At 46.9% G+C, this 23,791-nt stretch overlaps 1 protein-coding gene across 16 annotated transcripts in view; it reads left to right on the top strand.

Moving 5' to 3' along the window:
* The window catches only part of LOC140396543 (gephyrin), a 799,798-nt gene that overhangs the window by 249,635 nt on the left and 526,372 nt on the right, over positions 1-23,791 (top strand). For all 16 annotated transcript variants that reach the window (XM_072485332.1, XM_072485277.1, XM_072485374.1 and 13 more), the window contains exon 2: positions 14,827-14,905. In XM_072485332.1, the coding sequence (XP_072341433.1) occupies positions 14,827-14,905 (79 nt within the window). The remainder of the gene's footprint in view (positions 1-14,826; positions 14,906-23,791) is intronic.

Genomic DNA, 23,791 nt, shown 5'->3' with positions numbered 1-23,791 from the left:
AGGTATGAGCAATAAATTCTGGTCTAGTCAGTGACATGTGCTTTGAAAATATTCAGTTCGACCATTTTAAAATATTAATGTTGATGTGTGTGCATCATTGAGCTTTTCATGGAAAGCTTTTTTAGTCACTTTGCCCTTGGGGGCAAATAGTTATACTTCCTGCAATGCCACTTATACTTGATGATGGTACAGTTTTCAGTATCATGGGTGTCACTCTTTGCCTGTCACTTGTGTTTCACATAAAACACAATTAATACTATAGTTTGAAATGAATATTACATTCCTGAGAAGAAAGAATAAAAAATGAAGAAAAATTGTTAAAATCATCCTTTCCTCCAGGCAGCTAAAATGAACAATCTACTTACTTGCATTCATCTAGTGCTTTTTGGGATGCCCCCAAAGCACTTTACGTACAGTCAGGTACTTTTGCAGTGTCATCATTGCCGTCTATGAAATGTGGGAGTTAATTTGGGCGCAGCAAGTTCCTACAAACAGAAATATGATAACATATAGATACACCTATCTATTCCTTCGAGGGATTGATATTGTCCAATGCACAGAGGAGAATTGTCCAGCTCTTCGCCAAAATGTGCCATGGGATCTTTTGCATCCACCTAGCTGTGAGGACAAATAGGAGATCTGAAAGACAACACCTCAAACAGTGCAGCACACCCTCAGTCCGACACTGGAGAAAGAGAGAAAGGCAGACTGACTAGCATTTATGTAATGCCGTTTGTGACTTCAGGATGTCTCATATCACTTTATAGCCAATGAAATTCTTTTGCAGTGCAGTCACCATTGTAATGTAAGCCACCTCCCTGTCTCGCACCAAACTCTGCCTGAAACTATGTATGGATTTTTGTTTAATACTAAGATTGATGCAGTGATGAATTTTGCTCTTCAACTTCAGAAGGGGGGAAGATAGGAGTGTTTGATGGTGGATCTATAAAAAATTATTTAATCCACTCTGGAGCCAAAGGCACAGTAATAACCCAGCTTGCAGTCAAATGTGGTCCAGAGCTCATCCAGTACAAATTGTGACAGGCTGTGTTAGGGGGCACTGGAAGATCAAGGGTGAGCTCAGTTTAACAGTGACGCAGCCTACTCATCCTATGTTACAGCTAGACTTTTCATGAAAACTACTGGACAGAACAATTACCTTAATGCTGCAGTATCTATTTCATGATTCACATAGGTTGCCATGCTTGACATCTACTATCTTGCCACCATGCTCAGTGTATTATTTATAATAATTTGCTTTTGATTGTTGGCTGGAACTGCAAGGCTGTAAAGCAATCTTCAGGTTCAGATCAACATTGTAGTTTGAACTTTGCCGTGGCTTTTGTCATTTTTCCTGTATCATTCCACTGAAGCTCTCTCCAGTTATCAATGATTATTTTACTTGTATCTGAATTTCTTCCAAAATTTCTTATGTTCTAGGAGACATCCAGCGACTGGGGGGCAACAAACCTCACTACGCTCTTTTAAGAAATGGGGCAAAGGAGAAAACAGGGAACCATAACCCAATTTGTCTTCTATCAATAGCAGGCAACATGCTGGAGTCCATTATTAGTGGTAACAGGGCACTCCGAAAATCATTATGCAATTAAACAGAGTCAATATGGATTTATGAAAGGGAAATCGTATTTGACAAATCGTTCTTTTTTTGGAGGATATAACTAGGACAATAGATAACGGGGAAGCAGTGAGTGTAATGCACCTACGTTTCAAAAAGTTCTCAATCTGGGGTAGGATTCTCCGACCCCCGGCCAGGTCGGAGAATCGCCGGGGGGCGGCGTGAAACCCGCCCCCACCGACCGCCGAATTCTCCGCACCAGGCGGCGCGAGCGGGCTCCGGGGTCCTGTGGGGGGCGCGGGGCGGTCTGGCCCCGGGGGTGCCCCCATGGTGGCCTGGCCCGCGATCGGGGCCCACCAATCCACGGGCGGGCCTGTGCCGTGGGGGCACTCTTTTACTATGCGTCGGCCGTGTAGGTCTCCGCGATGGCCGACGCGTAGGTGATCCCCCCCCCATGCACATGCGCGGGGATGACGTCAGCAGCCGCTGACGCTCCCACGCGGACTTCCGCCGGCCGGCGGAGTCCCTTCGGCCCCAGCTGGCGTGGCGCCAAAGGCCTTCCACGCCAGCCGGTGGGACGCCAACCACTCTGGCGCGGGCCTAGCCCCTAAAGGTGAGGGCTTGGCCCCTAAAGGTGCGGATTTCTCCGCGCCTTTGAGGCGGCCGCCGCCAGAGTGGTTCACGCCACTCCATCCCGCCGGGTAGGGGAGAATCCCACCCAAGGTGTCTCACAGGAGGTTATTAGAAAATAAAATAGAGTCACAGTTATTACATAAGAAAGTATATTGTAGTTCCACTGATGTGGATTCAAGTGCAAGTGGTTCGCATTTTCCCTGCAAAAGAGGCCTTATATGAATCTGCAGTCAGTACCAGTGAACTGCGGGTGGCATTTAAAAGTTGGTTGGAAATGTCTGTATAACACATACAATTATCTAGGTACATAAATACAATGTGAACATCTTTCCCCTCACCCTCTTACAGAAATAACTCATGAGATTTGTAGGAATATTTCACATGTATTAAGGATTGGTTGATAGGTGGAAAGCAGAGAGATTTTGCAGGAAATTTTCAGGTTGGCAAGTACTAGTGGGGTATTGCAAGGATCATCAGATCTTGGGCCTCAGCTATTTACAGTCTCTATTAATGACTTAGATGAGAGAACTGAGTGTAATGTATCCAGGTTTGCTGATGATGCAAAGTTAAATGCAAAAGTAAGTGGTGAGGAGGATGCAAAGAGGCTGCAGAGGGATATAATGGACAGAATAATATGGGACAGGGGTGATGAAGGCCCCCCAAAATCATGTTGGTGTGGAGCTGACATGCTTCATACTGTCCCACACTAACCATGAGGCATTGCAGTGCTCATTGAAAAGGGCCGAGTAGGACTTCAGTTCTTCATTGGAGCTGAAGACCCATCCTCTGGAGATGCTGGCCCAATTGGCAACCGCTCTATTAGTCCCAGCAGTGCCATGAAGGCATTAGTGGCTGCTGCTTGGACTGCTGGAGAAGAGGAAGACCAAGGTCCTTGGGTTCCCGGAGCATGTATGTCCTGGTGTTGGATCAGGAGGATTTGCATAGGTTAGGCTGAGGGTCAGGGCTGGGAGGGTTGGGTTTAAGGGAGGGAGCAGTTACTGAAGAAGGGGTCATTTGACCTAAAGGGAGTTGCTCCGCAATTAGCCAAGGGCTGCCCCCAAAGAGTGAACCCCCCCGCCCCCGTTCTTTCCTGCCCTTTACACATTTAGGTTTAAAAAGTGGGTGCCCACTTCCATTGCCAAATATTTTATGGGATGGACAGCATATTATTCGGGTCAGTTGGCTTGATAACAAGCATAATTGAGCCTTAATTATTCATTTAAATATAGTGGCCGGGCTGCCGATTTTGTTGACCTTCCCCACCCCTATTATGGGGATGAATTCATAAGTGGTGGGATGGGCGCTCACCCCATTTTGCATGCCCCACTCCCCATGGGAAACTCACCTGCTGGAGACATGTAAAATGCAGCCTAAATGTGAGCAAAGAATGTAGCAGATGGAATATAGCCTTGCAAAATGTGAAGTTATCCACTTCATAATAAAAAAATGTATAAAGAAGAATTTTTTGAATGGCAAGAGACTAGAAAATGGTCGCATTCAGGTTTCTTTGCACAGGACTCACAGAGCGGGCAATTAGGAAGGCAGACTGTATGTTAGCTTTTGTTACAAAGGGATCAGAGTTTAAGAGCAAAGAAATCTTATAAAGTTATACTGGGCATTGGTGATGCCACACCTGGAGCACGATGTGCAGTTTTGGTCTCCACACTTAATGAAGGACATACTTGTCCTAGAAGGAATCTGACAAGGTTCATTGGACTGGTGTCTGTGATGACAGGTGATCGAGTAGACTAGGCCTATATTTCCTGGAGTCTAAAAGAATGAGAGATGATTGCAATTAAAATTCTTAAAGGGCTGAGAGAAATGTTTCCCCTGGTTGGGGAATATAGAACAGGTTAAAGTTTTGGCCCTTTATGGGACTGAGATGAGGAGAAATTTCTTCACTCAAATGTTTGTGAATCTTTGGAATTCTCTAGCCTCAGAGAGCTGTGAATACCCAATAGTTGAGTGAATTCAAGACAGAGGTTGACAGATTTTGGGATCTTAAGAGATATTGAGATAGTGTGGCACGTTGAAGATGAGGTAGAAGATCAGCCCTGATCCTGCTCACTAGCAGAGCAGGCTGGAAGGGCCAAATACCGACTCTAAACTCTTATTCCTTATGTTCTAATGTCAATCCTCTTAAAAGGCAAATACAAAAACATTGTACTTTGTACAAAGACTATTTCTGTGACGTATTTGTTTTCCCCCTGTAACTTTCCACGTCTCTTTCCCTATGAAAGGATAGAAAGTGAAGCAATTGCGCTGCCAGTACGACTCTAACTATCTAATTGGAGCGATGTGAGAGTTTGCCATTTGAAGCATTCTGTACATTTAAAATGGAATTTAGCACTGAGTTAGAGTTAATGGTACTTTCTGTGTGAAATACAGAAGATTCTAGACTACTTACTACTTGCCGATATCGCCATTTTTCTGCATGACGCTCGAGTTGGATCGTCTATGGATTCCCGCATCTCACGGCCACCCTATGTCAATCTGTAATGGAGACACTATCATGTGGATGTGAAAGGGAACGTGTCATATCACGATGAAATAGATGGAATACTATTGAAAGTATTTGAGTCCTTCACAGACTGCTGAACTGGAATGGACAAAATTAACTTCTCAACTAGGACACATTTGTCCTGCTTTGTCCACTCAGCAGTTTCCTTCCATCTACGAAAGCTGATGGACACACATTGCAAACATATCCATTTCAGCTGGGATGTTGTCATACAGCGCACCTTTTCTGATGATGAGGGCAATCCTTGAGAGGCAGTTTCTATCACAAGTGCCACGCAGAAAACTGCCAAGTGTCGTTTTGGGTTGTTTTTGGCATTGGTTTCTGTTGCCAAGTCACTGGTGGTGCACACCAGCCCACATGAGGGGTCGCTATTTTGCTGCTCCATCAGCTAATGACTCCCAGGTAAATGTCTTGGGTCCCTCATGTCAAGCAAGCAAATATCCTTAAATCGGAGCTTTAGGGGTTTTACTGGTTCTGGCTAATTCACCATACAGAAAGTCCTTGGGTATGTGACCACCTTCCATTCTGCGCCAACGCAGCCAACTCCATTCAGTGAGTGCAAATAAAATTGGGAGTTTTGCCTTTGAGAGGTGTTTTTATTCGAGGCATTACAATTAAGGTGGATACAATAAACTGAGGATGATAATTAAGTGGTGTTTCATAGGAACTAAATGCAAATATTTCAGAAGCCAAATGCAGCAGTTTTCTTTTCATGGAATAAGATCCGATTGTATAAAAACAAATTTGAGGCTGCACAGTTAAATGTAGAAGGGTCCCAGTGGGATTTTATTGACCTAGAAGAGAAATGCTTAGTGTTACAAAAAAATGTTAAATGCAGTCTTATGCAGCATATCCTCCAGAGATTTCTGGCCAGCTATCTATCTACCAGCAGAAAGATTTGTAGCTGAACTGCAACCATGGAATCAATTTTGTCAAGTATATTACCCAGAATCCAGCGCTAGTCTTCTGAAGTAACGTATTCAAAGATGGCCAGAAGCACACTGTGGGCATCCATCTTTAATTTAAAAATTTGGGGTAAAGGGAATTAATTGTCTTGCTTTGAAATGGCCCCTCACGTATACATTTCTTGTTGGTATTCTCCGTTTTGATTTTTTAAATATTTATTTGTGTATATGTAAGTGTTAAATGCATGGAAATATTGAACACTTATGCAATTCAGGCGCAGCTTGTACAATATCCTGTGAAATAAGAAGCACCAGCTGTGAAATGAGGTTTAAAAGCACAGATTTCATTCCCTAATCGTACATAATAATAATATGGCTGGGGACCCAATATTTGGTTCAATTATTTATATTGCATCAAAATAACTCATCCAAACTTACAAGTTTATTGTGCAGAACATGGTAAAGCAAGGACTAATTGGCAGTTCAAACACTATTACCACTATTGTAATAGAAAAACATCCCAAAGAAACTTCACAAAGCCGTACAAAGAAAATGGACACTGATTCAAAGAAAGAAAAACATGATGAGATGACCGAAACCTTGGCCAAGCTTGCGTTTTAAAGAGGGTGAGGTTTGAGCAGATTTTTAAAAATTCATTCATGGGATGTGGGCGATGCTGGATGATCAAGCTTTTATTGCCCATCCCTAATTGCTCTTGAACTGAGATTGCATTTGTAAGCAATTAGTTAAATCCTTGTCTGTTCCGTGTTTCTTTAATTAAAAATTCCTGTCCTGCAACATTGCAGCTGCGTTTAAACTGCAGACCTTGGTCAATTTGGTCAAACCGAAAACACCCCTGGTCGAGTGTACCGGCCAAATCTCCCCTTTATGCTCTGTAGCACAGCCCATGACGTCAGTTTGATGGACATCTCCTGCTCTCGCTTGTGATTGGTGGAGCTATTCAAAACATTCTGGAAGAAAGGCGGGTCAAGAGAAGAACTCCATTTTCACCTCAGTTCTGTGGAAGTTCCAGGCATGAAGCAGCTTTAAAACACTTCCTCACTCAGCCCTCTCTGTCTGGCGATTAAGAGGCTTCCAGCCAGACCTGTGGAAGCCACCCCTGTTTAAAAGACTGCAGGCAATATCTAGACCTGTGAAAGGAACTACTGGTTTAAAAGGCTGCGAGAAGTTTCTCCCACCACGTCTGTAACAGTTTAACAGAGATTGGGGGGGAAGGGATAGTCAGGGAACCAAGAGGTGAAGGAATCAGTGGGAAGCGTAGCTGCTTAGGAATACAAAAAAGCACGAAAAGACAGAACTCAGGAGAGGTTACGATAGTCCCCATCCCACAAAATATGACACAGTGTATGGAAAGGCTCAGTAAACCAAGGTCCACCACACTAAGAAAACAAAAAGGGACGGTCAATAGAGAATTAAAGGTGCTATATTTAAATGCGCGCAGTGTACGGAACAAGGTAGATGAGCTTGTGGCCCAGATTGTGACTGGCAGGTATGATGTGGTAGGCATCACAGAGACGTGGTTGCAGGGGGTTCAGGAGGGGCATTTAAACATCCAGGGATTCACAACCTATCGAAAAGACAGAGCGGTGGGCAAAGGGGGCGGGGTTGCCTTGTTAATTAGGAATGAAATAAAATCAATAGCACTAAACGACATAGGGTCAGATGATGTGGAGTCTGTGTGGGTAGAGTTGAGGAACCACAAAGGCAAAAAAAACATAATGGGAGTTATGGGCAGGCCTCCTAACAGTGGCCAGGACCAGGGACACAAAATGCACCACAAAATAGAAAGTGCATGTCAGAAAGACAAGGTCACAGTGATCATGGGGGACTTCAATATGCAGGTGGACTGGGTAAATAATGCTGCCAGTGGACCCAAGGAAAGGGAATTCATTGAATGTTTACAGGAGGGTTTTTTGGAACAGCTTGTGATGGAGCCCACGAGGGAACAGGCCATTCTGGACTTAGTGTTATGTAATGAGCCAGACTTGATTAAAGATCTTAAAGTAAGGGAACACTTAGGAGGCAGTGATCATAACATGGTAGAATTCAATCTCCAATTTGAAAGAAAGAAGGTAGAATCAGATGTAAAGGTGTTACAGTTAAATAAAGGTAACTACAAGGGCATGAGGGAGGAACTGATGAAAATCGACTGGGAGCAGAGCCTAGTGGGAAAGACAGTAGAACAGCAATGGCAGGAGTTTCTGGGAGTAATTGGAGACACAGTACAGAGGCTCATCCCAAAGAAAAGAAAGGTTACCAGAGGGGGGATTAGGCAGCCATGGCTGACAAAGGAAGTTAGGGAATGCATCAAAGCAAAAGAGAAAGCCTATAATGTGGCAAAGAGTAGTGGGAAGTCAGAAAATTGGGAAGGCTACAAAAACAAACAGAGGATAACAAAGAGAGAAATAAGGAAAGAGAGGATCAATTATGAAGGTAGGCTAGCCAGTAACATTAGGAATGATAGTAAAAGTTTCTTGAAATACATTAAAAACAAACGGGAGGCAAAAGTAGACATTGGGCCGCTCCAAAATGGTAATCTAGTGATGGGAGACAAGGAAATAGCTGAGGAACTAAATAAGTACTTTGCGTCAGCAGAAGACATGAGTAATATCCCAACAATTCAGGAGAGTCAGGGGGCAGAGTTGAATATGGTAGCCATCACAAAGGAGAAAGTGCTAGAGAAACTAAGAGGTCTAAAAATTGATAAATCTCCAGGCCCAGATGGGCTACATCCTAGAGTACTAAAGGAGATAGCTGAAGAAATAGTGGAGGCGTTAGTTATGATCTTTCAAAAGTCACTGGAGTCAGGGAAAGTCCCAGAGGATTAGAAAATTGCTGTTGTAACCCCCTTGTTCAAGAAGGGAACAAGGAAAAAGATGGAAAATTATAGGCCAGTTAGCCTAACCTCGGTTGTTGGCAAGATTCTAGAATCCATTGTTAAGGATGAGATTTCTAAATTCTTGGAAGTGCAGGGTCAAATTAGGACAAGTCAGCATGGATTTAGTAGGGGAAGTCGTGCCTGACAAACCTGTTAGAGTTCTTTGAAGAGATAACAAATAGGTTAGACCAAGGAGAGCCAATGGATGTTATCTATCTTGACTTCCAAAAGGCCTTTGATAAGGTGCCTCACGGGAGACTGCTGAGTAAAATAAGGGCCCATGGTATTCGAGGCAAGGTACTAACACGGATTGACGATTGGCTGTCAGGCAGAAGGCAGAGAGTTGGGATAAAAGGTTCTTTTTCGGAATGGCAACCGGTGACGACTGGTGTCCCGCAGGGTTCAGTGTTGGGGCCACAGCTGTTCTCTTTATATATTAAAGATCTAGATGATGGGACTGGGGGCATTCTGGCTAAGTTTGCCGATGATACAAAGATAGGTGGAGGGGCAGGTAGTATGGAGGAGGTGGGGAGGCTGCAGAAAGATTTAGACAGTTTAGGAGAGTGGTCCAAGAAATGGCTGATGAAATTTAACGTGGGCAAGTGCGAGGTCTTGCACTTTGGAAAAAAGAATAAAGGCATGGACTATTTTCTAAACGGTGACAAAATTCATAATGCTGAAGTGCAAAGGGACTTGGGAGTCCTAGTCCAGGATTCTCTAAAGGTAAACTTGCAGGTTGAGTCCGTAATTAAGAAAGCAAATGCAATGTTGTCATTTATCTCAAGAGGCTTGGAATATAAAAGCAGGGATGTACTTCTGAAGCTTTATAAAGCATTAGTTAGGCCCCATTTAGAATACTGTGAGCAATTTTGGGCCCCACACCTCAGGAAGGACATATTGACACTGGAGCGGGTCCAGCACGGATGATCCCAGGAATGGTAGGCCTAACATACAATGAATGTCTGAGGATCCTGGGATTATATTAATTGGAGTTTAGGAGGTTGAGGGGAGATCTAATAGAAACTTACAAGACAATGAATGGCTTAGATAGGGTGGACGTAGGGAAGTTGTTTCCATTAGCAGGGGAGACTAGGACCCGGGGGCACAGCCTTAGAATAAAAGGGAGTCACTTTAGAACAGAGATGAGGAGAAATTTCTTCAGCCAGAGAGTGGTGGGTCTGTGGAATTCATTGCCACAGAGGACGGTGGAGGCCGGGACGTTGAGTGTCTTTAAGACAGAAGTTGATTAAATTCTTGATTTCTCGAGGAATTAAGGGCTATGGAGAGAGAGCGGGTAAATGGAGTTGAAATCAGCCATGATTGAATGGCGGAGTGGACTCGATGGGCCGAATGGCCTCACTTCCGCTCCTATGTCTTATGGTCTTAATCCTCTGTCTGAATGGCTGGGAAAAGCCCAGTCTGAGAACTCACTTCACGATACAGCCAGAATCTCTGCACTGAGACCAGACAAGCAGTTGCAAGGTAAAGTGGACGTATAATTTGCTGTAAATTCTCAGGTAGAGAATTCAAAATTATCTCAAGTCAATCTGGTGGAGACCTGTCAGGACTGTACCAGCCTCAGAGGGGGAATTCTCAGTATGAAGACCCTGATTGTTAAAAGTGAAGGTGACTTACCAGAGAGCATCCTACAGCCGACATGTTCTGGTTGAAGGTCACAATTAGAAGATCGCTAGCTACGAAGACCGCTACCTAGGTAGCAAAGAACCATCTCATGCCTTTTAATCCCTGTTATTTTCAGTTCTACCCCCACCATATGTCTTGTGTGTGTCTGGGTGGAGGGTGGGGCGGAATTTTGGGAATAGTTCGATTAGCAAACCATTGTTCCATTCTTACCATTATATATTCATCTTTTTCCTTGTTATAAATAAACAGTTTTTTAAATGTTTTACTTAGAAATCTGGTGCCTATAACTCAAGGAAGCAGTCAAGGGTTAAAGATTTCAGGAAAATACACAAATTATTGGTTAATTCACTTGTGTTGGGACTCAGGAGTCTATGGGGCTGGAATTTGATTGCGCACTCGCCCAGTGTGTTGTAACACATTTAAGAGCCAACTACACGTAGGCACCAGATAAGGACGGCGGATTTCCTTCCCTAAAGGACATTGATGAACCAAATGGTGGCACAGTGGTTAGCACTGCTACCTCACAGCTCCAGGGTCCCGGCTTCAGTTCCGGTCTAGGGTGACTGTATGGAAATTGCACTTTCTCCCCGTGTCTGCGTGGGTCTCCTCCGGGTTCTCCGGTTTCCACCCACAGCCCAAAGATGAGCAGGTTAGGTGGATTGGCTATGCTAAATTGCCCCTTAGTGTCCAAAAGATTAGTTGGGTCACTAGGTTGCAGGGATAGTGTGGAGGCCTGGGCTTGGGTAGGGTGCTCTTTCCAAGAGCCGATGCAGACTCGACGGGCTGCATGGTCTGCACTGTAAATTCCATGATTCAAAGATGGGTTTTTGCAACAATGACAATGGTTTCACTTTTAATTCCAGATTTGTATTGAATTCAAATTTCACCATTTGCCGTGGTGGGCAGATAATGAACAAATAACGTATCTCCTCATGAGGGGTTCGTGATGGAGTTTCTAGAATGTGGGATCATGGGGACTGAAAAGTGAAGAGAGGAAGTGTGCAGAAGAGAACAGAACTTGGTGAGTAAGGTGGGAGTGATGCCATGCTGGAGGAAATTCCACAGATAGCGACATCCAGAAAAAAAGTGCCATCCCCAAACAAATGTCAGTCTTTTGGCCATTTGATCAGAGTTTAAAAGCTTCAGAGATCTCTTCTGAAGGGAAATGTGGAGGGCAGCAGAAAGAGTCATAGTTGGATGATGGACACCGCAAAGTGGTTGCCGATGAGCTGCATTAGATGTCTGAGGATGGTGCAAGACAGACAAGCGTGACCTACCATGACAGCAGATATCCCGGCAGGAGTAGCTACAAGCAGCAGCAATGAGGAAAGATTTTGAATGAGAATTGTCAATTTAACCTCCAGTCCACTAATGCTTTGATGTAGGTCAGTTGAGGGAAATGCTGTGCATGTCTTATGCTGGATGTTGAACAAGCATCTTGACAGCACAGAGGCAATAGAAAATTCAAAAGTGGTGGTGGGGAGATGGAACTAGGTCGTGGAAGCATGGAAGTTGAAAATGGCCTAATTTCTGCGAATGATATCACCAAGGGTCATCGACAATGTGACGAAGAGACAAAGTGCCAAGGATAGATCCTTGTGAGCACTTGAGATGCAGGGACATCAAGAGAAGCTGTTGTTGGATATAATTTAGTTACAACTGGAATGTGAGGGTGAAACCAATTGAAAGCAGATTCATCGACCTGGACAGTTGAGGAAAGGTGGTCGAGGAGGATGATGTTGACGGCCAAATCGAAAGCGGCAGAGAGAACAAGCAGAAATGCTGCACAGTAGGAGACACATTTGTAGTGTATGATTCATGACTTTGGTTCAAGCCATTTCTGTGCTGTGATGGCCATAGAAGCTACAGTAGGCAATCAGCCTCTTGAGCCTGTACTGCTATTCAGTTAGATTTTGCTTGACATGTACGCCAACTCCATTTGTCTGCCTTTGCTGCATTCCCCTTGATATCTTTACTAAGTGATCTCAGTCTCGAAAATTTCAATTTCACAAACATCACAGTTTGGGGAGAGAGTTCCAGATTTCCACTACTTTTTGTGTGAAAAGTGCTTTCCGATTTCAAACCTGAATGGCCTAGCCATAATTGTAAGATTCCCCCTTATTCCTGGATACCCAGTTAAATCCCTTTTTCATTTTTTAACATCTTAACACCCCTCTTAAATTCATGTGAATATAAGCTAGGTTTACAAAACCTATTCACATAATGCACCGTGATGTTATTGTGACGAATCATTCTCCACTGTGTCCCCTCCAAGAACAATTTATATCCCTCCGAAGGTGCTATGCCAGAAGCTAGCCCTAGTATTCCAGATGGGATTTGACCAAGGCTCTGTATAACTAAAGCATAGGTTTCCCATTTTTTTATTGTGCATTAGCTTTCAATGATTTATAAATATGGCATCAAAATCCCTTTGCCAAATAGCGTGGAGAAAATATTCAGATCGTCTTTCTCAGTTCTAAAGTGGTTGATCACGAATGTCTCCAAATTCAGCTCCATCCATGATAATTTTGCCCATGCACACATTCTGGGGGCGATTCTCCAAAATGGAGCGCAAGTGTTCGCGCTGTCGTGAACGCCGTCGCGTTTCACGGCGGCACGAAATGGGCACAGGGACGACCGATTCTGTTCCCCACAGGGGGCCAGCACGCGCTGGAGCGGTTTACGCCGCTCTACCTGTGCATGCCCGGGGGACTTCTTCTGCGCGCCGGCCCCGACTCAACATGGCGTCGGTGTTCAGGGGCCAGCCGCGCAGGAACGTAGGCCCGGGGGGGGGGGGGGGGGAAGAGGCCGGCCCACCGATCGGTGGGCCCCGATCATGGGCCAGACCCCATCGGAGGCCCCCCCTCCCGGTGAAGGATCGCTTTTCCCCGCCCCACAGGCCGCCCCCCGGCCCTTCGTGCAGAGTTCCCGCCAGCAGCGACCAGGGCTGAACGGCGCCGGCGGGACTCTGTTGTATTTGCTCGGCCCATCCAGACTGGAGAATCGGCGGCCCCGCCGATTCCAGCGGCCAGCACCGCGTCCAACACACCGGCGCAAATTCTTCGCACCTCGGAGGATCGCGCGCCGGCGTCGTGGCGCGGTTGCAGCGATTCTCCGGCCCGTGACAGAGGGTGTGATTGAGAGTCTTAATGACGGTTTTGAAAGGGAGATGGAACTATTTGCAAAGTCAGCCTGTGTGGGACTTGAGTAGTTAAATGGGAACCAGGTTGAAGAAGAGGGAGGTGAGTTTCTTTGATGTGATGAATTTGGAGAGGGCGTGAAGAAATGGAGCCGGGATCTGGGACTGGAGCGGGTTCAACTTTGGAGAGAGACGTTAGAATAGTGGGTGAAGGGCAGATGGGGGATCAGCAAAGGCATTTAAATGATTGTGAAATAAAAATCTATGAATTATTCATGTGATCTTCCTCATTCCTTGCTTGCCCTTCAAGTTAACATATCATTGTTCATGGGGGCTGGGAGGGGAAAATTACTTCTTCTCTATCCCTTTTCCTCCCAGAACTTTTATATGATGGCTATTGCTGATTTGAGTTGAACAAAAGCAAGACACAAAGCTTGTAGGCCTGCAAGTGTTTCCAAAAAAATAAAGCCTTGTTTAATGAAGGCCCAAATGTTACTTGCAACTGAGCTATATCCTTCCATTTTGGTGACAGGACATGTTTGTGATGCAGGAAGGACAAAAATAAATGAAGTCCCAGCTATCATCTCACATCCTTGCTTTATAATTTTTAGTACACATTTGTTTTAAAGGCTCGAGTCAGTTCTTTTGTTCTCCAATAGATTTGAGACACTATTTATTTTATTCTTGTGGATGTGCCACTTAGTAGCATTCCAGATTGTTTGTGAAAATTGATTATTTTGCAAGTTTTATCAATACTAAAACAGAATGTGGAGCTTACACTGAGGAACTGGTTCAAAGCTTTGACTAGAGTAAAGAGTCACAATTAACATCCCCTCATTCAGTAAAATTGGGTAAATTACTCCGGATTGATGATTATCTCAACTACTGCCAACTTTCCAAGCTAGTTGTACTTAAGCGTATTGCACACTTCATATTTGCTATCTCCATCCAGTATATTTGACAAATTTGTTCTTGGCTTGCAAACTGAGGACACTTTGGTGCATAAATGTCCCTGAAATGCATCTGCATCAACTTAAACTTGAAAAGCATTAGAGCATGTTTAAACTTGCTGTCTCTTTAAAACGAGTTCTTCTCAGTGAAATTTTATTTTTTAGTTGAGATATAATTGTTTTTCAGTTGGTCTACATTTTGCAAGATTTGCCTGGTAGGTTATCTAGTTAAGCCAGTGAGCTGCTAATGCTGGAACAGGGTAGGTGGTAGGACTCATTACAATTTTGTTTCGGCACTGCTGGGTTTCCCTGACTAAAACTGGAAGAGCTGTGAGGTTGAATGCCCTGTCAAACTCACTGACCAGGGTCGCATACGAAGATGATGGTGATTTGGTGAGGTGCTGGAGGCCAACTGGTGGTGAAGGGATTGTACTCCAGGAGAAATCATTGTGTTCAGGGGCGGGGAAGAAAAAGGTTGACAGAAAAGAGGAAGGGAAAGAATTTTGGTCCAAAGGCAGTATTTTGAAATTAATTGTCATTTTCCATTTATCTTTTACAGTGAGCGATAGCTGCTTCAGAAACCTTGCAGAAGATAGAAGTGGAATAAACCTTAAAGACCTTGTCCAAGATCCTTCACTGTAAGTATAACAGAGCCAAGATAGAATTTTATTTGCATCTTAAGCTTTTAGACATCAAGCTTGGAATAATAGTGATTACCTTCTTCATAATAATTCAAGTTTCAAGTTCATTGTAATATAATATTTACAATTTTCCGCTAGAAAAGTAGAGATGTTTTACTGTAGCTGATCACCCCCGGCAGGGGGTCAGAGAATCTCGCCCAAGAAGTCTATCATTTAAGACAGAGATGAGGAGAAATGTTTTCTCTCAGGGTCATATGTCTGTGGAATTACCTTCTCCACAAAGAAGTGGATGCTGAGTTATTGAATTTATTAAAGACAGAGTTGAACAGATTTTTGAGAGATGAGGGAGTCGAAGGTTATGGGGGACAGACGGCAAAGTGGAATTGAGACCACAACCAGATCAACCATGATCTTACTGAATGACGGAGCAGGCTCAAAGGGTCTATGTTGCTATGAAATGCTATTCTACTGAATACTCTCTGTGTACTTTCCAAGTACTTGCTTTGTATTTAGAAATTCTGAGAGGTGACCTCAATCTTTCTGTAGTTTCATTCTCTAAGGACACAAAAAAAAAATGTTAAGGCCCTAATTAACTTTAGGAATGTTGGAAAAGTGAGCTGGTCATTTATCTTCATAGCGATATGAACAATGTTGGAGCTATTGAAGGTATTTGCACTGTTAAATTTCCTATTTGGATTAAGTGTTGCCAAATCTGAGGGAAAATAAATGTGCTAAAAAATGCTGATAAATTGTGAATAGACCATTAAATGAAACTTTGTTTGCAATTTCATTTTGAGTGGCATTTTTACTGCTAATCTTGTTGTATAAATTGCATTTTAATTATTGAGTTGAAACACAAATTCAGCCCAAGATTCCCTGCGAGTTTCTGCCAACTTTACCTTAAATTCAGTCATTGGGAGATTGCTGGGGGGTCAGGTGAACAGATCATTTGCCTTGATTTTAAGAGCATTATTTTACCAAGCTACTTATTTCATCAGTTGAGTATACATCAATAATATATTATTGGGAATATTTGACTTGGTAGATGGAGTTCATTTCAAAGTGCATTGAAACTCTTAATTCATATTGTCTTTGTGGCATTTGCTTGTTAAGCATCTGTAGGATTTGGCTCACATTTGTAATACCCTAACTGCATTAGCATCCGAGCTGCTGGAGCACTGGGAGATGATTATGTTTTGGGGCATAGATCTGGTGAGTAGATCACTGCCCTCCTGATCTACATCAGTGGGCACCTCATTGATTTTCATGGTTGGACCTCATTAACCTTCATTTTTGTAAATGTTTTCATGGGATGTGGGCCTCACTGGCAAGACCAGCATTTGTTGCCCATCCTTAATTGCTCTTGAACAGTGTGGCTTACTAGGCCATTTCAGAGAGCATCACTGTGGCTCTGGGGTCACATGTAGGGCAGACTGGGTAAGGATGGCAGATTTCCTTCCCTGAAGGGCATTAGTGAACCAGATGGGTTTTTATGACAATCAATGATAGTTTCACGGTCACTGCCAGCTTTCTGCTAGATTTTTTAATTCATTAAATTCAATTAATTTCATCGAATTGAATTCGCTTCATTAATTGAATTTAAATTCCACCAGCTACCATGGTGGGATTTGACCCCACATTCCCTGGATTATTATCCCAATGGCATTACCACTGCACTACCAACTTCATTAAGTAGCAAAGCTGTCAGTACGACTTGTGCTCCTTCTGGACAGATGGTCAATTGGGATAAGCAACCCGAAAGGGTGGCTACTACATAAAGGCAGCCTGCACCTTACAAAGGGATGCACTTTCCAGGAGTGGAGGATGAGTTATTGAAGCAGCAGGCAGTATGCAGCACGCATTCAGGACACATCCACCTATCTGATGCAATCACGGAAATGCCTGTGGAGCAAGTGACCATCAAAAAAGGAGGTTTGCTTCCCCTCCAATGAGCGACTGCTGCTGCATCAAATTAGACAACAGGACTGGAGAAAATGCCAGCAATGTTGTCACAAGAACCTGGCTGCAGTTTTTAAAAATTCATTTACGGGATGTGGGCGTCGCTGGTTAGGCCAGCATTTATTGCCCATCCCTAGTTGCCCTTCAGAAGGTGGTGGTGAGTTTCCTTCTTTAACCACTGTAGTCCTTCAGGTGGAGGTACACCCACAGTGCTGTTAGGGAGGGAGTTCCATGATTTTGCCCCGGCGACAGCAAAGGAATGGTGATATATTTCCAAGTCAGGATGGTGAGTGACTTGCAGGGGGACCTCCAGGTGGTGGGGTTCCCAGGTATCTGCTGCTCTTGTCCTTCTAGATAGTAGTAGTCATGATGTCTAAAGAACCTTGGTGAGTTACTGCGGTGCATTTTGTAGATGGTACACAAGGCTGCCACTGTTCGGCAGTGGTGGAAAATTTGAATGTTTGTGGATGGAGGAGCAATCAAGCTTTGCCCTGGATGGTTGTTGGAGCTGCACTCATCCAGGCAAGTGGAGAGTATTCCATCACACTCCTGACTGGTGCCTTGTAGATGGTGGACAGACTTTGGGGGGGGTCAGGAGGTGAGCTAATCGGCGTAGGATTCCTAGTCTTTGACCTGTCTGGTAGCCACAGCATTATTGTGGCGAGTTCAGTTCAGTATTTGATCAATGGTAACCACCAGGATGTTGATTGTGGGGGATTCAGTGATGATAATACCACTGAATGTCAAGGGGCCATGGTTAGAGCCTCTCTTGAAGGGGATGGTCATTGCCTGTGCACTTGTGTGGTGCAAATGTAACTTGCCACTTGTCAGCCCAAGTCTGGATATTGTCCAGGTCTTGCTACATTGGGAGATGGACTACTTCATATCTGAGGAGTTGCGAATGATGCTGAACATTGTGCAGTCATCCACAAACATCCCCACTTCTGACCTTATGATGGAAGGGAGATCATTGATGAAGCAGCTGAAGATGGTTGGGCCTAGGTCACTACCCTGAGGAACTCCTGAAGTGAAGTCCTGGAGCTGCGATGATTGACCTCCAACCACCACAACCATCTTCCTTTGTGCCAGGTATGACTCCAACCAGCGGAGAGTTTCCCACCCTGATTCCCATTGACTCCAGTTTAACTAGGACAGTCACTCTCCCCTCACCTCTGGCATTCAGCTCTTCTGTCTCTGTTTAAACCAAGGCTGTAAAGAGGTCAGGAGCTGAGTGACCCTGGTGGATCCCAAACTGAGCGTCCGTGAGCAGGTTCTTGCCGACCTAAGTGCCGCTTGATAGCACTGTTGATGATTCCTTCCATCACTTTGCTGATGATGGGGAGTAGACTGATAGGGCGGATAATTCGCTGGGTCAGATTTATCCTGCTTCTTGTGCACAGGACACACTTGGGCAATTTTCCACATTGCCGGGTAGATGCCAGTGTTGTAGCTGTATTGGAACAGCTTGGCTAGGGGTGAGGCAGGTTCTGGAGCACAATCCTTCAGTACTATTGCTGGAATATTATCAGGACCCATAACCTTTGCAGTATTCAATGCCTTCAGCCGTTGCTTGATATCATGGGAGTGACTCGTATTGGCTGAAGACGGACATCTGTGATGCTGGAGACCTCTGGAGGAGATCGAGATGGATCATCCACTCGGGACTTCTGGTTGAAGATTGTTACGAATGCCTCAGCCGTGACTTTTGCACATATGTGCTGGGATCCTCCATCATTGAGGATGGGGATATTTGTGGAGCCTCCTCCGCCAGTGAGTTGTTTAATAGTCGACCGCCATTCAAGGCTGGATGTGGCAGGACTGCAGATCTTAGATCTGACGCGTTGGTTGTGGAATTGCTGAGCTCTTGTCTACTACTTGCTGCTTATGCTGTTTGGCAAACAAATAGTCCTGTGTTGTAGCTTCACTAGTTTGACATCTCATTTTCCGGTATGCCTGGTGTTGCTCCTGGCATGCTCTCCTGCACTCTTCAGTGAACCAGGGTTAATCCCCTGGCTTGGTGGGAATGGTAGAGGGGAGGATATGCTGGGCCATGTGGTTACAGATTGTGGTTGAATACAATTCTGCTGCTGCTGATGGCCCACAGTGCCTCATGGATGCCCAGTCTTGAGTTGTTAGATCAGTTTGAAGTCTATCCCATTTAGCACAGTGGTAATGCTGTTAAGTAATGGGTTAAGAGACATTGCAATTAGGTGTCTCATTTACGTTAAGTATCCATTAATTGACACTGATATATAAAGGGGCTTCAGGTGGCCTCTGTCAGGTGGTGTGTTGTTTTTCTTTTTGAAAATATGTTTATTCAAATTTTCCAACAAAACTTTTAACAAACCCCCCCCCCGTTACAAAAAGAAAGAAACACAAACACAACAGTCAAGAATTATACAAAACCTTTACATTGGGGTTCCCCATATCCAGTAACCCTCCCATATGGCATTCAAAGGTACCTGTAGGGAAGCCCCCCCCACCCACCCGAATTTCCCCCCCCCCCCGAAAGAACCCCCTCCACCCTTGGGTTGCTGCTGCTGACCTCCTCCTAACGCTCCGCAAGATAGTCTAGGAACGGTTGCCACCGCCTGAAGAACCCCTGCACAGACCCTCGTAAGGCAAACTTTATCCTCTCCAGCTTAATGAACCCTGCCATGTCATTTATCCAGGCTTCCACACTGGGGGGCTTCGGGTCCTTCCATAATAGCAAGATCCTCCGCCGGGCTACCAGGGACACAAAGGCCAGGATACCGGCCTCTTTCGCCTCCTGCACTCCCAGCTCGTCCGTTACCCCAAATAGTGCCAACCCCCAACTCGGCTTGACCTGGACTTTCACCACCTTGGACATAGTCCTCGCGAAACCCCTCCAGAACCCAGCCAGTGCCGGGCACGACTAGAACATATGGACGTGATTCACCGAGCATCCCGAGCACCTCCCACACCTGTCTTCCACCCCAAAGAACCTACTCAACCTCGCCCCTGTCATATGCGCTCTGTGAATAACCTTAAATTGTAATAGGCTGAGCCTGGCGCAAGAGGAGGAAGAATTAACCCTACTCAGGGCATCAGCCCACAGACCCTCATCTATCTCCTCCCCAAGCTCCTCCTCCCACTTGCCCTTTAACTCCTCTACCGAAGCCTCCTCCTCTTCTTTCAGCTCCTGGTAGATCGCCGAAACCCTGCCTTCTCCAACCCATACACCCAAAATCACCCTGTCCTGAGTCCCCTGTGCTGGGAGCAGCGGGAATTCCCTCACCTGCCGCCTCACAAACGTCCTCACTTGCATATACCTGAAAACATTTCCCGGGGGTAACCCAAACTTCTCCTCCAGCGCCCCCAGGCTCGCAAACATCCCATCTATAAACAGGTCCCCCATTCTTCTAATCCCTGCCCGATACCAGCTCCGAAATCCCCCAACCATCCTTCCCGGGATGAACCGATGGTTCTCCCAAATCAGGGACCAAACCGAGGCTCCCACCTCGCCCTTGTGTCGTCTCCACTGCCCCCAGATCTTCAACGTCGCCACCACCACCGGACCCGTGGTGTACCTTGTCGGCGAGAGCGGCAGCGATGTCGTCGCCAGCGCCCTCAGGCTCGTGCCCACACAGGACGCCATCTCTAACCTCTTCCACGCCACCTCCTCTCCCTCCATTACCCACTTACGGATCATCGCCACATTGGCTGCCCAATAATAGTCTCACAAATTCGACAGAGCCAGCCCTCCCCTGTCCCTGCTACACTCCAGAAACACCCTCTTTACCCTCGGGGTCTTATTTGCCCACACAAAACCCATGATACTCCTACCTACCCGTTTGAAAAAGGCCTTGGGAATCATAATGGGAAGGCACTGGAACACAAAGAGAAACCTCGGGAGGACCATCATTTTACCCGACTGCACCCTGCCTGCTAGCGAGAGTGGCAGCACATCCCATCTTTTGAAATCCTCCTCCATCTGCTCCACGAACCGCGTCAAATTGAGTTTGTGCAGGGCCCCCCAACTCCCAGCCACCTGGATCCCTAAGTACCGAAAGCTCCTTTCCGCCCTCTTCAACAGCAGGTCGTCTATCCCCCTTCCCTGGTCCCCTGGATGCACCACAAAGAGCTCACTTTTCCCTACATTAAGCTTATACCCCGAGAAGTCCCCAAACTCCCTTAAGATCCGCATGACCTCTGCCATCCCCTCCACTGGATCTGCCACATACAGCAACAGGTCGTCCGCATATAGCGACACCCAATGTTCCTCTCCCCCTCGGACCAATCCCCTCCATTTCCTGGACTCCCTTAGTGCCATGGCCAAAGGCTCAATTGCCAATGCAAACAACAAGGGGGACAGGGGGCACCCCTGCCTCGTCCCTCGGTACAGCCGAAAGTACTCCGACCTCCGCCGATTCGTAGCCACACTCACCACCGGGGCTCTATATAGCAGCCTGACCCAGCTGATGAACCCCTCCCCGAACCCAAACCTCCGCAACACTTCCCAAAGATACTCCCACTCCACCCGGTCGAAGGCCTTCTCCGCGTCCATAGCTGCCACGACCTCCGCTTCTCCCTCCACCGAGGGCATCATAATCACGTTGAGGAGCCTCCGCACATTCGTGTTTAGCTGCCTGCCCTTTACAAATCCCGTCTGGTACTCATGAATCACCCCCGGGATACAGTCCTCAATTCTCGTAGCCAGCACTTTTGCCAGCAACTTAGCACCCACATTGAGGAGCGAGATCGGTCTATACGACCCACACTGCAGTGGGCCCTTGTCCCGCTTCAGGATCAGAGAGATCAGCGCCCCGGACATTGTCGGGGGCAAGGTCCCCCCCCTCCCTTGCCTTATTGAAAGTCCTCACTAGCAACGGGCCTAGCAGGTCCACGTATTTCCTGTAAAACTCGACCGGGAACCCATCTGGGTATGCAGGCCTTCCCCGCCTGCATACTCCCCAATCCTTTAGCCAGCTCCTCCAGCCCAATTGGCGCCCCTAAACCAGCCACCTCCTGCTCCTCCACCCTCGGGCACCTCAGCTGATCCAAAAACCGTTGCATCCCCTCTTCCCCCGCTGGGGACTCAGATCTGTACAGATCCCCATAGAAGTCCCCAAATACCTTGTTTATTCTCGCCGCACTCCGCACCGTATTCCCCCCGCTATCCTTAACTCCACCTATCTCTCTCGCTGCCTCCCTCTTACGAAGCTGGTGTGCCAGCATCCGACTCGCCTTCTCCCCGTACTCATACGTCGCCCCTGCGCTTTCCTCCACTGTGCCTCTGCCTTCCCTGTGGTCAACAGGACGAACTCCATCTGGAGGTTCCGCCGCTCCCTGAGTAGTCCCTCCTCGGGGGCCTCTACATATCTCCTGTCCACCCTTAAGATCTCCCCCACCAACCTCTCCTTCTCCCTGCTCTCTCTCTCTTCTCCCTGTGGGCCCTGATGGAGATTAACTCTCCCCTGACCACTGCCTTCAGCGCCTCCCAGACCACCCCCACCTGCACCTCCCCGTTGTCATTGACCTCCAAATATCTTTCAATGCACCCCCGCACCCGCCCGCACATCTCCTCATCCGCCAATAATCCCACATCTAGACGCCACAGCGGGCGCTGGTCCCTCTCCTCTCCTAACTCCAGCTCCACCCAGTGCGGGGCGTGGTCTGAGATGGCTATGGCCGAATACTCCGTTCCCTCCACTTTCGGGATTAGCGCCCTACTCCAAATAAAAAAATCTATCCGGGAGTAGGCTCTATGGACGTGGGAAAAGAATGAAAATTCCCTGGCCTGGGGCCTGACAAACCTCCATGGATCCACTCCCCCCATCTGGTCCATAAACCCCCTAAGCACCTTGGCCGCAGCCGGCCTCTTACCCGTCCTGGACCTAGAGCGATCCAGTGCTGGGTCCAGCACTGTGTTGAAATCCCCCCCCCATTATCAAGCTTCCTACCTCCAGGTCCGGAATCCGACCCAGCATGCGTTTCATAAATCCGGCATCATCCCAGTTCGGGGCATATACGTTTACCAGTACCACCCGCACCCCCTGCAACCTACCGCTCACCATCACATATCGACCTCCATTATCTACTACAGTATTCATTGCCTCAAACGACACCCGCTTCCCCACCAGTATTGCAATCACTCTGTTCTTCGCATCCAACCCTGAATGGAATACCTGTCCTACCCATCCCTTTCTCAGCCTAACCTGACCTGCCACTTTCAAATGCGTCTCCTGGAGCATAACCACGTCTGCCTTCAGTCCCTTTAAGTGGCGAACACCCGGTCCCTCTTGACTGGCCCATTCAGGCCCCTCACATTCCACGTTATCAGCCGGATTGGGGGGCTGCTCACAACCCCCCCCCCCCCCCCCCCCGCGCCGACTAGCCATCTCCTTGTCTAGGCCAGCCATGTGCCTGCACCTCCCACGCACCCTCCAGTCCCCCAGACGGCGGACCCCCGCCCCGAGCACCTCTCCTACTTCCAGCTCCCCTTTGGCCAATGCAGCAGCAACCCTATACCCCCCCTCTCACCACCCCCCTCCCCCTGCTAGATCCACATCTAGCCCTTTTGCTCCCCCCATAACACCCCCGTAAGTCAGCTGACTCCTGCTGACCCCGGCCTCTTCCACCATTCCATCGACCCCCTCCAGTGTGAGAACCCCCTCCCTGGCAATCAGTGTGCGCTCCTTTCCAGCACCGCCCATCTCCCCCCCGGCCCCCACCCCCGTCTTCCCCAGCGCGGGAAAAAACCCGCGCTTTCCTGAGCCGGCCCCACCCCCTCTGGCGCAGCTCTTTTGTGGCCTTACCCCAATTCCCCATCACCGGGCCTCTACTCCCCCTCTTCCTTCGTGGGGGTCTGCCCCTCCAACACCAACGCCCACACTCTCCCACACTCTCCCCATCAAATCCTTTCACCCAAACCCATCCAGCACCCAAACCAGAGGAACATTC

This window comes from Scyliorhinus torazame, chromosome 2, assembly GCF_047496885.1.
Source record: "Scyliorhinus torazame isolate Kashiwa2021f chromosome 2, sScyTor2.1, whole genome shotgun sequence".
Classification (NCBI taxonomy): domain Eukaryota; kingdom Metazoa; phylum Chordata; class Chondrichthyes; order Carcharhiniformes; family Scyliorhinidae; genus Scyliorhinus; species Scyliorhinus torazame.
The sequence above is the reverse complement of the archived record's forward strand: the minus strand, read 5'-3'. Positions and strand labels throughout refer to the sequence as shown.